General features: G+C 36.7%; 2 protein-coding genes across 4 annotated transcripts; both read left to right on the top strand.

Annotated features, from left to right (window-relative positions):
• Positions 1-1,479: 1,479 nt before the first annotated feature.
• Positions 1,480-5,824, top strand: LOC127789503 (ADP-glucose phosphorylase). Of its 3 annotated transcripts, none has more exons than XM_052318377.1 (3): positions 1,480-2,085; positions 3,019-3,309; positions 3,461-5,038. In XM_052318377.1, the coding sequence occupies exons 1-3, from the start codon at positions 1,612-1,614 to the stop codon at positions 3,620-3,622; spliced, it is 927 nt and encodes a 308-aa protein (XP_052174337.1). In that variant the 5' UTR covers positions 1,480-1,611; the 3' UTR covers positions 3,623-5,038. The 3 variants fall into 3 exon arrangements, with proteins under 3 accessions (XP_052174337.1, XP_052174338.1, XP_052174336.1); XM_052318378.1 differs by having other exon boundaries at positions 1,481-2,085; positions 3,456-5,038; XM_052318376.1 differs by lacking the exon at positions 3,461-5,038 and adding an exon at positions 5,371-5,824 and having other exon boundaries at positions 1,482-2,085.
• A 1,696-nt stretch (positions 5,825-7,520) lies between these two features.
• On the top strand, positions 7,521-14,059 carry LOC127789973 (YTH domain-containing protein ECT4-like). The gene is made up of 9 exons (XM_052319122.1): positions 7,521-7,789; positions 8,238-8,314; positions 8,450-8,603; positions 8,689-8,750; positions 11,495-12,067; positions 12,358-12,939; positions 13,050-13,262; positions 13,360-13,506; positions 13,647-14,059. The coding sequence occupies exons 1-9, from the start codon at positions 7,762-7,764 to the stop codon at positions 13,791-13,793; spliced, it is 1,983 nt and encodes a 660-aa protein (XP_052175082.1). The 5' UTR covers positions 7,521-7,761; the 3' UTR covers positions 13,794-14,059.
• Positions 14,060-14,763: the final 704 nt, after the last annotated feature.

Genomic DNA, 14,763 nt, shown 5'->3' with positions numbered 1-14,763 from the left:
TCTAATAAATTATCAAAACTTAACAATATATGTTGTTGAATGATACAAATTAAATTCACAAAAATACTAATTTTTAATAAAAAAAATTATAAATTGATATTTAACTAATAAAATTTTTACCATTAAATGTTAATCAATTATATATCATTATTAAAATATATATCAATATAATATTTTATGTAAAATTTAAATTTAATTTATAAAATTGTTAAATATGTATGTTAAATATATATATATATAGATAGAGGATGCGACAATGGAAGTGACGACAACAAACAAAGATGAAAGAGGTGACGGACAAAGGGCACGATGATGATGATGGGGATGAGGCTAGAGGCTGTGACTGTTGCCATGAAAGAGATGAAGTCAAAGACACTGATGAAAGACACGAATGGAGGCAATGATAGAGATGAGGGTAAAAGGATGAAGGAGAGGGATAATGTTGAAAATATGATTATTGTTTGAGAATAAAATCATAAATTACTTGATCAACAAAATAAATTCATAACAGTGTTTTGAGAAAAAACTAAGAGAGTTTTTCTAAAATATTGTTAAAACAATATTTAAATTTAGTAACATTTGAATTTTTTAATTTTTAACAAACATATATCTAAATAAATTATATAGCATTTAGGGCTTGTTTGATTGGACAAATTTTGTTTTTATGTAAAATGGTTATTTTTCAGCCAAATTATAACTTTTAAAGTATTTGATTGCTTAAATTTGATAGGTAAATTAAATTATAACTTTTGATCACGATCTATTTTTACTTTTGGAAAATAAATTATTGGGGGAGGAAGGGGGTGGAACAAATTTTCAAGGAATCAGAAAGCCCATGTGTTCATCCCCTCTCTACAAATCATTGAAGACTTACGAACCTGAGAGAAAGCGTAAAGGAAAATAAGAGTAGTCGACGGTCGTGAAAAAGAGGGGAAACGTAGTTGGCAATCGTGAGGAATGAGAGATAACAATGGATTGAGTGAGAAAAAGGGCAAGCGAATAAGCAGGTGAGCGAGAGTAATGATGAGCAAGGCAAGAAGTGAACAACGATGGCAACAACGACCAATGATGGGAGCAACGGACTGAGCGAGAAAGAAGATGAGCAAATGAGAGGGTGAGTGAGAGGTAGCGAACAAAAGCGATGGTGAGCAACCAAGGAGTGAACAAAGATGACGACAATAACGACCAATGACGACGATGATGGCAGCGATGACCAGTGATGACAGCTCTTTCATCCTTTTACTGAGTGTATGTATATTTGATTTTTTTGAATATTTTATGTATGTATATTTAATTTATTTTTTTGATAATTCTTTAAAATTTAATGACAATCAAACACCAAAAATTAAAAAAATATTAAAATTTATAGATAAAAAATTAAGTCAATTAAACATTTTAATTGACATTTTATCTGAAATTTAATTTTAAATAATTTAATTAATTATTTTTTTAATACAAATTTCATGCTTACAATGAAAGGCCTGGTGGGATTGAGCTAAACACCCCCCGAAATGGCATGGTGTTGAATGTTGATTGATTAAGTTCAACGTCGGACTTGGCGTAGGGTTTAGGTGCATCGGAGCTGAGTGGAAGGGAAAAGCTGGAAGAAAGATGGGATCAGAAAATCGGAGGCCGGAAATGAGGAAGGACAACGTGAACAACCGGTGGGTGATATTCTCTCCGGCGAGATCCCGCCGTCCCTCCGATTTCAAATCCAAATCCAACAACAACAACAACAACCAATTAGAATGCCCCTTTTGCTTGGGTCACGAGCACGAGTGTGCGCCCGAAATCTTCCGATTCCCGCCCGATTCAACCTCCGATTGGAGAATCCGGGTCATCCAAAACCTTTATCCTGCTCTCAGCAGGGACATTGATCCTTCTTCCCTTCAAAACCCTAATCCTAGCCCCATTTCCGGCGGCGTCGCCCTCAGTGGGTTTGGCTTTCACGACGTTGTGATCGAGTCCCCGGTTCACTCGGTTCACTTGTCCGATCTCGACCCGGTCGATGTCGGGGTTGTCTTGCTGGCTTACAAGAAGAGAATTCAACAGCTTCTATCTCACGACTCCATCAAATACGTTCAGGTTTGTTGCCGCCGATTGGAGCTACTTCTTCTCACAACTTTGGTTTGAATTCTTCGGTTTCAGGATTGCAATTTTTTGATTTTATTTTGCAATAAATTTGTCCTTGTTGCTAAAGTATGAACCCAAAGCACTGAAATATACTGATTGTAGCTACTGTAACAAAATTTTGATTTTATTTTACAAGTTTGAATTCTTCTAACAAATTTTTGATTTTATTTTGCAATAAATTTTTGATTGAAGCTACTGTAATTTTTTATTCTATCAAAATACAATCAGGCTTGCAAGTCAAACTTTTCATCATAACTTCACAGTAATATACTGGAATTCCAGGTTAATATTAATTACTTATATGGGGCCTAAAAAAATTATTTGGATCTCATCCTTTTTAGGTGGGTGTGTAGTGGTATACACTGACAAAGGATGATATGTTTGAGACTGATCAAACTGATAGTATACTGGCGAAGTGTTAAGAAATATGACTTCCAAGCCCAAAGTTAATTTGATTTTGAGTGTCTGTGTTATATAAGTTATGATAAAAGAATGGTGTCTTTAAGTTGTAAAGTCAATGATTGACTTGTAGTGATCATCATTTAGAATTTTGTTATGGAATGAAAATTATCCTGTTCATTTACTTCTTCTTGGGAAATAATACATATGATTTTGTTGATTGGAAGATTGCTGATACTAATTCCTCAGTGTTGGAACATGATGCAGTTTGGTCCCTAGAAAATGCTTGACCCTGTATAGATTTGGAAACATGCACAGGCACATTTGCACATGAAAAAATTATATAGGTTCAACTTGGATTCTTGATCTATCTTGTTGTTATGGCATGTCGTAATTTTTTAATTTCAAAATTTAGCTTTCATGTTCTTATGTTATATTAATCTCTCTCTCTCTTCGTAATTGACATTGCTTTTTTGTGATTTATAGGTGTTTAAAAACCATGGTGCCTCTGCTGGGGCATCAATGAGTCATTCACACAGTCAGATAATGGCACTTCCTGTTGTTCCTCCATCGGCTTCTGTCCGCCTTGACTGTATGAAGGCATATTTTGATCAGACAAGGAAGTGTAGTATTTGTGAGGCTCGGTCAGACGACCTTATAATTGACAAATCAACCCATTTCATTTCGATAGTCCCTTTTGCTGCTACATTTCCTTTTGAGATATGGATTATTCCCTTGGATCATTCCTCTCATTTCCATAAAATAGACAACCAGAAGGTAATTTTCTATTCTTCTTACTTCTGTTTCTCTCATTATTTTACTAATATACCTCTCTTCCTTGTCAAGACAACTATCAAATGGATGATTAGACTTTGTTTTTTAGCCCCCTGTTCTATTAGCTAACTTTTAATGATTATCTTTAGTGTAGGACTCAGATAGGTATGGGTTTTACGCCATTCAGAAATGTATTTCTTTTGAGGCCAAGATTATGCTGAATATTGTCTTGAAGGAAAGTAAAGTTGCTAGAAAGATCAAGAAACAAGTATTGTTGATAATTAAAGCAGCTCTAATGCTGCTAAACACAACGTGAGGAAGGGGTGGAGAGAGCATTTGACTCCATATGATGGGAGCATCATGAACAATTGTTTTTTGAAGTTTGTAATTTTAAGGGTAAATTTCACCCAGACCCTCTATGGTTAGGGTCATTCTGCAGACACCCGATGGTATAGTTTTAGTATTTTGTCTATGATTTGTATATTTTTCTTAAACCACATTTTGCAAGATACACATTTTTTACTAATAGAAGGGTGTTGTTTTGACCCAAAAATGAAAAAAAAAAAAAAAAAAACTTAGGGACCTAAAATACTAAAAATAAACCGCAAGGGATCTGCCAAAAATGGCTCAAACCACAGAGAATTAGGATGGAATATATCTTAATTATAATTGATACATGTAAATATTGAATTCAGATGTTGATTATGCTGAAAGGGCAGCTTTTTGATTGAGTGGTACTAAAAATATTTGTAATAAAGTTGATGAATTCAGCTGCTGTTTACATATCCACCAGTATATTATTCATGTTTTGTTGGTATAATGTTATCTTGATAGGTATTTAACGAGTCTAACCTAGGGATGACAATGGGTCTCCCAGTGGGTCCCCAACTACCCATTTACAATTAAGACAAGTATAAGAATTGAGATATAGGCATAGGGTTTATTAGAAATTTTGTTTAAACAAGTATGCAAATGGGTAAATGAGCAACCCATTGGCATCCCTAGTCTAACCTAACTTTCTTGTATTTCAGAATATTGGGTTAGAGGAGAAGATGGCCTATCAAAGAAAGTTTTTTCCCTTTTTCTTTTAATCATATTGATGGTATTTATGAGGAACAGTGCTGAAAAGAGAAACGCCCTAGATTTGACCTTGTGAAGAAAACATTCTTATTGGGATAAAGTTATGAGTGAAAGTTTTCACTAAATTCTGCTGGATTGATGGATATAGGATCAGTAGTTCCAATTTATATCCGAGCATAAATTTCATGGATTTGAATTATTGTCCTTATTTTAGTTCCTCCTAAATTTTATCTATAAAGACAAGTCTCTCCAGCAAGTATACATAATGAATTGGTACCTGCATGCTTTTGATTCATATGCTGATAACAATAGAACCCTAATGTAATTTACTTCAGGCAGATGGATTTTCATCAGCCATACAGAATGTATTAGTGTGGGATACTGATATCACACCTTATGAATAGTAAAAAAAATAAGCATCCTTATTGACATAAAAACCCAAAGGGAAATAAATAGATTCAGTTGGAACAACCTGCAGTTTAGTCAGACGACAATAGGATTGTAAAAACGAATCAAACTACTTGAGTTCAACTTGAGCAAATGTTTACCTGACTCCAATTTGTTTTCTAAATAAATCAAGCTTGAGTACATTTTAAAGTTAGTATTTTAGTTTTGCTCCGTAACCTTTGAACTAGGAACTAAGTGGAGTTCATTTAATGTTGGTTCAAAACAGAGCTTGTTAGGTTCTTAAACTGTGGAACTACTTTAGCTTGTATACAGCCTTGGACAGAAGTATCTGGTTTTATGCCAAAAAAGGAGGAAGACAAAAAAACAATGGCCTCCTACACTCAAACCAGGATAAATTTGGACAGCATGATTGATGGACAATTAGCATGTGGTACAAATGCATCTTCATGGTTCTCTCTCTTGTTTAACGCGTTCAATTTCTTTATATGTTCAACATCTCTACTTATTTATTCTGTATTGGGGGAGGCTGGATATTTCTTAGACACTTGAAAACACATTGGATGTGCGATCTTGCAGGCAACTGATCTTGGTGGATTGCTGAAACTTATGCTCAGGAAGCTTTGTTTGCAGTTGAACAACCCGCCATTCAATTTAATGATTCACACGTGTCCACTTGAAGACACTCTCCCAGAATTACCTTATGGTCATTGGTTTATTCAAATAGTTCCGCAGTTAACTGTGATGGGAGGATTTGAGATGGGAACTGGCTGTTACATAAATCCTGTTTTTCCAGAGGATGCTGCTAAAATTGTGAGAGAAGTGCGTATTTCAGGTTAGGGTTTTTTCTTTTTTAAAAAAAAAAAAAATGGTTGGCAGCTCTGTTGGTTTTGATAATTTCAAATAGGATGAAGTTGACACGATTGTTAAGAGTACTGTAACATAGATGACAGTCGCGATTAGAGAAAAAAATACTATTTGGTATGAGGAAATTTTGGTTGGTTCCCTTTGAACCACTGGTTTTCAAAGTGAATATGCTCATAGTTCTTTTTGACTTGAAACTTATCTTTTGTGTGTGTGTTAGTGAACCAGTTTTGGTTAATTGGTTCTAAGACATGTAATTGCTGGAGTCATTTATTTGGTGGCGGCTTACCTTCCCTTTTGCAGGTACTACTGCTAAAAGCATTAAGAATATATGGCAATAAATTTCTTTCTTTGGAGGGAAAGAAAAAAAGAAAAGAAAAGAGAAGAGACAAAATGTGCTTTATATTTATAAAACAAAACTTCATATATATAGGTTTCTCTTGAATTAAATAAGCTCATGAAAAAGTGTAAATGGAATATTTTTCAGTAAGAAAATTTAGGTCCTTGGTCTTTACACCTCTTCAAACTCCCCTCTTCTCAAGCTAACCCTAGTGAAAGTTTATTGTCGTGGCCATGTAGCTTCCATAAAGCAAGAGAAACAAGGAAGCATTTTGGAGGCTTGGGAGCCTATTTGTTATCCATCTCTACAGATAATGAATTCATCTGGCAAACAAGGGATGCTTCAACCTAATCCAGGAAGGAAAGTTAAGTCTAAGGTTACCCAGTTACATTTTTCTAGGAAAATGATTTGAATTAACTTGTCCATGTCATCTGGCTTATTTGTCCCCTCCAACATGAATTAGCTTGTCCTTTCACAACAAATTTAAGGAAATAACTTTCTTTTTGTAGAAAAAGAAACAGAGAGAGAGGGAGAGAGAGAGTTTCTCCCATGTTTACAAAATGTAATTTCGTAGATTAGAGACTTCTTTCAGTGCATACGTGGGATATAAAACTATAAGATGAGAACATGCCCTATTTTCAGGAAAGTTTTCTACATAAATCGACAAGTTCTAAAAATGCGTTTAAATTAAAATTTAAATTTAAATTTCTACCGACTGTTAAAATTATTTGTAAGATATCTTCACTAAAATTTTCAAAAACAAAATATTTTTCTTAAATATTCTAAATTTTAAAAAAAAAAATCCTAACCTGAATCTCAATCATTCCAATCAGAGGTTTGAGAAAATTTTTTGAAGGCCCATTTCATTGGGCAAATTGGTCCTTAGTTACTACAGGATTTGCCCGGTTGAATGATAGAATTGCCAGACGATTGCAGCCCACTGAAAGCGGCCATTACAGAATGTGTCAAAAGAAAATAGAAAGAGTAATGTAATCCAGTCTGAATAATCATGCCGAACAGAAGACACCGCCCAGTTAGAGAATTTGGAAAGTAAACTAAGCTAATCACAGGCAAAATAAATTCAAAATTTAGTTTGTCTCATAATTCAGTAGTTATAAAATTATAATTATAATTTATATTATTTTTTGATTATGATTAGTCTCTCTATACCTTACCTTACAAAAACTTAAGTCTATAATAAAATTTCTGAAGTCCAATAATTTGGACCCAAACCCACTCGGGCTGACAGAGTCCAAACTAGAGAGATAACAGCAGAAGAAGAGGAAGAAGAAGAGTGGGCTGGCCAGGAATTGAAAGCAGCCCATCAAGCGGACAACACACAGCCCAAAAGCAAAAATGGCGAGGAGGAGAGAGGAGTGAGTGACGTTGAATTGAATGCGCGTTTTTGTAGTGTAATGCGGGCGTGTGTGGATCATCTGATGAATTAGGGTTTTGGAGACGTGGTGATATATGAATCACCGCTTTTCTCACTTTTGGAACTCTCTCTCTCTCTCTCCCCCCACCTTGCCCCTCCCCCGCCCACCCCCCTAAAAAGAAAGAGGCGTAAGAGTCTTTCTCTCTCTTTCTTTCTCTCTCTCGATCTGGAACTACCTGCTCCTCCTCCTCCTCCTGGCGGCTACCTATCCTCTCCTCCAAGCCGACGCCATACTGATTGGGTTTAGGGTTTTACTACTTTGCCTTTCTTTTCTTCTATCTATACACACACATACACATATATATACAGATCTCTACCGTTAAATTTCGCCATGGCCAGCGTTGCTCCTCCAGCTGATCGTATCCTTTCCATACTTCTCCTCTCTTCTTTATATCTTTATCTTTTCCTTTTTCCCTGCTTTGTTTTTGATGCGTTGATTTCTGGGGAAATGTTTTACGCTGGTTTTTCTAGGATTCGTCCGTGTGTGTGTGTGTGTACCAAAAAATTGATTTTAATTACGTTTCATGTGTCTACAGATTTCTAGATCTGTATGTTGTCGTGAGACTTTTTAATTGATAATGGAGTAACTGCTGAGCTATTGAATATTGAGGATTTGTAGGTGCTTATATGCGAATTGTTGTTGTGTGGTAAATTAACTGTTCATGATTTATATTAGTTTGTTGCTTTATTGCTTACAGATTTGTTTAGAAGGCTTAATTAGTGGGTTGTAACGAATGTTTAAAATTCATGGTTGTTCTTTCTAATTAGCAAACGTGTGTTTGCTTGCCTTAACCTGTGCAATCACAGAAGCTGCAGATTTACTGCAGAAGCTATCTTTAGATTCTCAGACTAAGACCCTTGAAGTTTCGGAACCAGAGAAGAAGGTAATTGTATTTGTATGTTTACTTTCTTGTCTTTGTGATAATGTTTTATCTAGAATTTGGCCCCTCCCTTTCTATCTACTTGTTGAATTGAATTTTGTTGAGGTTAACGTTCACGGATGAATTGTTTTCTTGCAGCCTTCTGCTATTCAATATGCTCCTGTTAACTCCAGTACTTTAGCCAATGGTCTTAATAACCCGTTTGAGCGACCCCTGACGCCACAGGATTTTATAGATCCAAACATGTGTTACATCCCCAATGGTTACCCGTCTACTCCCTATTATTACGGAGGTGCACCATTCAGATTATCTCCTGTGGATTCTTTAAACGCCCGCTTTGAAATTCGTTCTTAGTTTTTTTCTTTTTTGCCCTTCAGGTTATCAGTCTGGTAATGACTACTCTAGGTATCCCAATGTTGATGGAGTTGAGATGCCTCCTGTAAGTCATATTTCCTACTAGTTTATGCTTCATTATATTTTTTTTCTCATTCATGTTACTTTAAAGCATGGTTTAAGATCCCAATATGGTCTTATAAACTTATGGTTTGCGTAGACATGCAGGATAATTAGATCATCATAGCTGACTTTTGTTAAGTGGTGCATTCTGAGTCGAATTGGGGTCCACTCATTCCCCTCATGTTGTGCTTTTTAGGGTAAATTACGTTGGCAACTTGAGGTTTGGCAAGAAGACATCGATACCCTTGACATATAAAAAATGACAAAAACTTCCCTTGATGTTAATTTTTTTGTTGATTGATGCCCTCTTTTTAAACTCTCATCTCTCATTCTCTCTCCCTCTCTTTCTCTTTTCCCTCACATGGCAATTACTCTTAGAGGAAACTAGATGTACAAATAAGCCCCCTCCTCTCCCTTGCACGGCGATTGGATTCCATCGAAGAGAAATCCAAATCTATGAATCAAACCCTCGCACTATATTTTGAGAGAGGGTTTGACATCTCTGACAATAGCGTGATCCCATATTCTTTGGCACTTCTTTTCTCCCTCCCTTTCTCTCTTGCACTATATTCGTCTGAACCCTAGTTGAGGGGTTCTTACAGAGAACCCCATCATTTGGATTTGATTGGAGACTCTCTCTCTCTCTCTCTCTTCATTGACGAGGAAGCCCCATCGATGATGGGCTATACAAAAAACCCATCACTCATAGGATTTCATCTCTCCTCCCCCCCCCCCCCCTTTCTCTCTCTCTCTCTCTCTCTCTCTCATGGAGGGTAGGCACCTGGACTGGGTTCTTACAAAGCCTAGATCCTGGTTCCTCCTTCAACAATGGTGGTGGCTGATCACCACTAGTAATTTTTTTATTTTTCTGTAATTATAGAGGAAAGAGAAAGAGGGAGGGTGGGCATTAGTAAAAAAATTGAAAGTCGCTTTCTCATAGCAGGGGAGAAAGTGATGCAATGGTCATGAACATCAAGGGAGGTCTATTATTTCTGATAAGTGATAAATCCGGTGTTTTATCTTTTTACCAAATCTTGGGGATGCCAGTTGGAATTTACGCTGCTTTTTAAATTGGGGCCCAAGTACCCAGTTTGCCCTTGATTTAAACCACAAAAGAATAACCCATATTAAAACAAATAGGTTATGTCACGAAAGGCTCATGTGGACAGCTAATTCGAGTAGCAAGATTTTTAATTTTTCGTTTACTGATGTAATTCCTTTATTGCTGTAATTTTGTTCTTTTTACTGCTGTAACTCCACTATTAGTATTAGCTAGCAAGGCTGTAAGATTCCTCACGTGGAGGGGGTAGAATAGGACAAAAGGTGGTTATAACCGAATGGGGAAGGGATCTGCTGTGGCAGCACCCACACCTACCGGTTGCATTTATATTCTCCTAAGCTATGCTGGGAAAAGGATTGTTGAATTGAATATCAGAATCTACTTCTTCCTTCTCTTGCTTTCCTCATTCTCTCTTTCTTCTCTCACTCTCACTCTCTTTTCTCCCTCGCTCTGTTCTTTTCTGTTTGATTGAAACCATCTCCTAATCCATTCCGGGCTAGGAGCGTCCCAAATTCACGGGAGAGCCGTGACAGGTTATTAAGTCATAGAGATAATGATGTTTCCATATTGAATCAAATAGGTTAAGGAAAAGGAATTAAGTCATACCGCATCTGTTGCTTTCCCTAGTCCATCTAATTCTCTACATCGAGTTGTAGATTAACCACTTTGTTTGCTCTATATTTATTTCTCTCTTTGTCTAATTAAATATTGAATGTGTTTGATTCTCTTTAGGGCATCCTCTCATTTCTCAATTTTTTTTTTTTGCTTTTTGTTTCTATTGAAATTATGCTCCAACACATAGGGTTCTTTTTCCTTGCATCCTCTGTCTGGCACATGGTTCCTCTACTTCTTTCTTGTCTTCAAACAAGTTATCATCACCAATTGTACCTTATCCAAACCAAGTCTGTGGCAAGGCATTCATAATTTCAATTGACTTTTAAAAGTCATATCGATAATACAAATACATGCAAATGAACAATGTAACAATTTTACAATGGATGCTCTTCTTGACACAACCCTCTAGCTTGGAACAATGAGATAAAGTTCCAACACCATCTTAATATGGAAAAGTTTTATGCGATGATGGTAAATGAAGATTTAAAACAAGTGAAAATATAAAACCTCTCTCTCTCTCTCTCTATATATATATATATATATATTGGTTGTAATACTATTTTTAGAAACCAATTCTGTTTACTATATTTATTATTTCCTCTTTCTTTGCACACCTAAAGTGTGAATTGAAAAATTCTTCTTCACTACAGTTTTACTTCTTCTCAACCCACTTCTATGATCCCCTACTTGTATGCCATGTGGAAACTTGATTTTCTCAACCTTAACACAATGTGGACAGCATATGGAATAATCAAATGACAAGTAAATCTTAGATTGTTTTTATGCCTTCAGTTTTGCAATTAAAAATCAGACTTTATTCTTCATCAGTAAAATAATTTTTGTTGGGACATATCCAACTGTTTGTTATGTTCTATTGTTTATTTGTGTTTTAATGTTTTTAACTACTGGTGTATGTTGAAGATTCATTTATGCTCTAGTAATATCAAATAGTGTGCATTCCTTTGTACAAATATAGGACATTGTGTATGCGGTTAAGAAATTCAGCATTGTTTTGAATATATACATAATCTGATGGATTTGTAGTTTTGCAGGGTGTTTATGGGGATAATGGGTCCCTTGTCTATCCTGGGTATGGTTATGCACCGTATGGCACATATCACCTGCCAACTTCTCCTGTTCCCAGCATGGGACATGATGCCCAGCTTTATGGAGCACAACAATATCAATATCCCACTTATTATCAGTCTTCTACACCTACTAGTGGGCCGTTGACTTCAAATCAAGCCAAGGCTCCCCAAGCAGGGTTTCCAACTTCTACTGCAACTGACCAAATGCCTTTGCCTGTAGAATCAATAGATGCAAACCAAAGTAGCATGGCAAATGTCAGAAGTGTTAATGGAACAAATGGGTCAAAGTCTTTAAGACCAAACTATCAAAACTCATCTTTTGGTCCCAATAATTCCCATGCAAAAGGAAGCATGCCACCGGGTACAGCTACGGGTTTCCAGGATCAAAGATATAGCTTTGATGTGACTCACTTACCAAGCCCTTGGTTAGATGCCTCAGTATTCCCTGATGGGAAGTCTAAACATGCACTACCTTTGCATGGAACTAATGTTCTTTCTGGTAGGAATCAAAATCTACGACCCTTTTCACATCTACAGGTATGCATGTCTAGATGAATTATTGCTTTTGTAACTAGCATCTTTTCAAAACCTTTGACAAAAATGAAGGAATTAATTTTCATCAAACCGGGAACTGTATTATTTTTGTTTACATTTTTTTTTTCCAATTTTTGCTGTCAAACTCTAATTTTTGCATAAACTGTTTTCATCGTGCTTCATGAAAGGTTTTATTCTAGGAACAGATCATTTTTATTCTACTAATTCACTCAAGTATTCTGGTATTGAAGTGGATTGTTTCATTAAGACTCATTTTACTTTTATATTGACAGGGCTTGCACCACCCTAGACCAGCACCTGGAATGAGCCAAACTGGTTTTACCGATAGGATGTATCCAAACAACAGAGCATATGGCCATTATGCAAACACTTTTAGAAGCAGTGCAGGATTTGGGCTTAACAGTTATGATCCCAGGATCAGCGGTCGTGGGTGGTTTGGTGTTGATAGCAAGTATAAGCCCAAGGGTCGTGGTAACAGTTTGTTTGGCTATGGGAAAGAAAATGTGGATGGTTTGAATGAATTGAACAGAGGACCTAGAACCAAGGGTTTTAAGAACCAAAACAGTACCGAACCTATCACATTAGCTGTGAAGGGCCAAAATATTACATTGCATGGGAATGATTATGAGGATAAGTCGTCTGCAATCCCGAACAAGGAGCAATACAACAGAGAAGATTTTCCTGAGTCTTACTCAGATGCAAAGTTTTTCATTATTAAATCTTACAGTGAGGATGATGTCCATAAAAGTATTAAATATGGAGTGTGGGCTAGCACACCCAATGGCAACAAGAAGCTGGATGCAGCGTATAAGGAAGCTCAAGCAGTTGGTTGTCCCATATTTCTTTTCTTCTCTGTGAGTGTTTAATTTATTTCTTGAGTTGAAGTAGATCTATTGACTTTGTTTGCTTGGGCTTATGTAAGCTCCCCCCCCAACCCCCTCTCTCTTCCCTTGTATATTGTCAGGTCAATGCCAGTGGGCAATTTGTTGGTCTAGCTGAGATGGTTGGTACAGTTGATTTCAGCAAGAGCTTGGAGTACTGGCAGCAGGACAAATGGACTGGTTGCTTCCCTGTGAAGTGGCATATAGTGAAGGACGTACCAAATAGTCTGCTGAAGCACATTACACTTGAAAACAATGAAAGCAAACCTGTTACTAATAGCAGGGACACGCAAGAGGTTTTGTTTGGGCTATATTCTCTTCCCGTTTTGTCTTTTTCTTCATACGTCAGTTTTGAGTATGTTAGGGCTAATTGTTGGCTTTGTTCTGCCACAGGTTAAGTTAGAACAGGGTATTGAAATGCTCAAGATTTTCAAGGTCAATTCAAGCAAGACATGCATCCTGGATGATTTTGGGTTCTATGAGGCCCGCCAGAAAATTATGCAAGATAGAAAAGCTAAGAAGCAGCTATTGAATGAACAGGTGAGTTTTGCTTTGAATGTATAGATGGCATTCAAAACAATTTTTGTTGTCTCCTTGGCCCTCTTTTACTTTCTTTTATAGATGAATCCCAGTATCCTAAGCAATCAGACCACGTTACTTTAATCAATCCTTTAAAACAGATGGGAATCAGGAAGATGCCTACTGATGCTGTCGCTGCCGTGGCTAGTGATGAAGGCAAAGATGGATACGTAGTAAAACAAGTAAATGGAGCAACAACGGCTGCAGAATCAGTTCAAGTAAACGGAGGAGAGCAAGAGAAAAACTGAAAAAGCCGGGGCTAGCATCTTAAGTAAGATTAAGGGAGTGGTGGAACGGGTGGCTAGTTCTGTAATCTGTTATCCTCTGCTGTTTGGGTGGCAGAAACCAGAAAGGGAGGAGTTGTTTTAAAGGAGAGGAGAGGAAAGGAGGGGAGGGGAGTTGTGCTTGAATTATCAGTAGTTTGGTTTAACTTGTTTGTTAGCATATATCGTTGTTAGAGGAGGACAAAGACAGAAACCAATTGGACTTGGCAATAGTTTTGTTTGCTTGCTTATTTGTTTGGGGCAAATATTAATAATGTATGTAGGGTGAGGAGGGGTGGGGGTGATGGACTTGGCAATGGTAGTAGTAGCGGTAGCCGTAGGTAGGCTGCCGCGGCCGCTGCCGCTCTTTTTCGTTATCGTTCTCTCTTTCGTGGTTTTTGGTGTTTTTCAGAGTGTTCTTTAGCCTTCCCAACTACTCTATTCTTTAGCCTTCACTGTGAATCCACTCCATGCCATGTACTTCAGCTTCAATGTTTTGTACTAAAAATGGAAAAAATCACTTATTTTGTGTAAAATGATTTCTCAGTTAAAAAGCTTTCAAATTCCAGTAGTATTCTCCACCATGATCAGTAAGGAGAGTTTTAATGGATTTTCCTATTTTATTTTCAACATGCGCCTTGAAGCTTTTAAATGCACTAAAAGCGTCTGATTTCTCTTACTTTAAATAAACCCAAATTTTTTTAGTATAATTATCAATGAAGGTAAATAAATATCTTTTACCCCATTAGAAGAAGGATTTATCGTCCCACAAATGTTAGAATGAACTAGCTTCAGGACATTTTTTGCTCTCCAGGACTTTCCTTGAGGGAATTGAGAATAATGTTGTTTGCGCCAAAGCAACGATAGGTCTTCTATTTCAACCACCAAACAAAGTTGAACACTGTAGATACCATCTTTTGTTCTTCGGACATACACATAATGGTCTTCCTTTAGT

This window comes from Diospyros lotus, chromosome 14 (genome assembly GCF_014633365.1).
Source record: "Diospyros lotus cultivar Yz01 chromosome 14, ASM1463336v1, whole genome shotgun sequence".
In the NCBI taxonomy this organism is placed as follows: domain Eukaryota; kingdom Viridiplantae; phylum Streptophyta; class Magnoliopsida; order Ericales; family Ebenaceae; genus Diospyros; species Diospyros lotus.
This window is presented reverse-complemented; position numbering and strand designations above follow the sequence as displayed.

What these genes read in the sequence shown, in the direction of transcription:
- LOC127789503 (XM_052318376.1), top strand. Translation starts at nt 1,612, where the DNA reads ATGGGATCAGAAAATCGGAGGCCGGAAATGAGGAAGGACAACGTGAAC. An exon ending in ACTCCATCAAATACGTTCAG is followed by an intron (nt 2,086 to 3,018) that starts GTTTGTTGCCGC and finishes TGTGATTTATAG; the next exon opens with GTGTTTAAAAACCATGGTGC. An exon ending in ATAAAATAGACAACCAGAAG is followed by an intron (nt 3,310 to 5,370) that starts GTAATTTTCTAT and finishes GCGATCTTGCAG; the next exon opens with GCAACTGATCTTGGTGGATT.
- LOC127789973 (XM_052319122.1), top strand. Translation starts at nt 7,762, where the DNA reads ATGGCCAGCGTTGCTCCTCCAGCTGATC. An exon ending in ATAGCAGGGACACGCAAGAG is followed by an intron (nt 13,263 to 13,359) that starts GTTTTGTTTGGG and finishes GTTCTGCCACAG; the next exon opens with GTTAAGTTAGAACAGGGTAT. An exon ending in AGCAGCTATTGAATGAACAG is followed by an intron (nt 13,507 to 13,646) that starts GTGAGTTTTGCT and finishes CCTTTAAAACAG; the next exon opens with ATGGGAATCAGGAAGATGCC.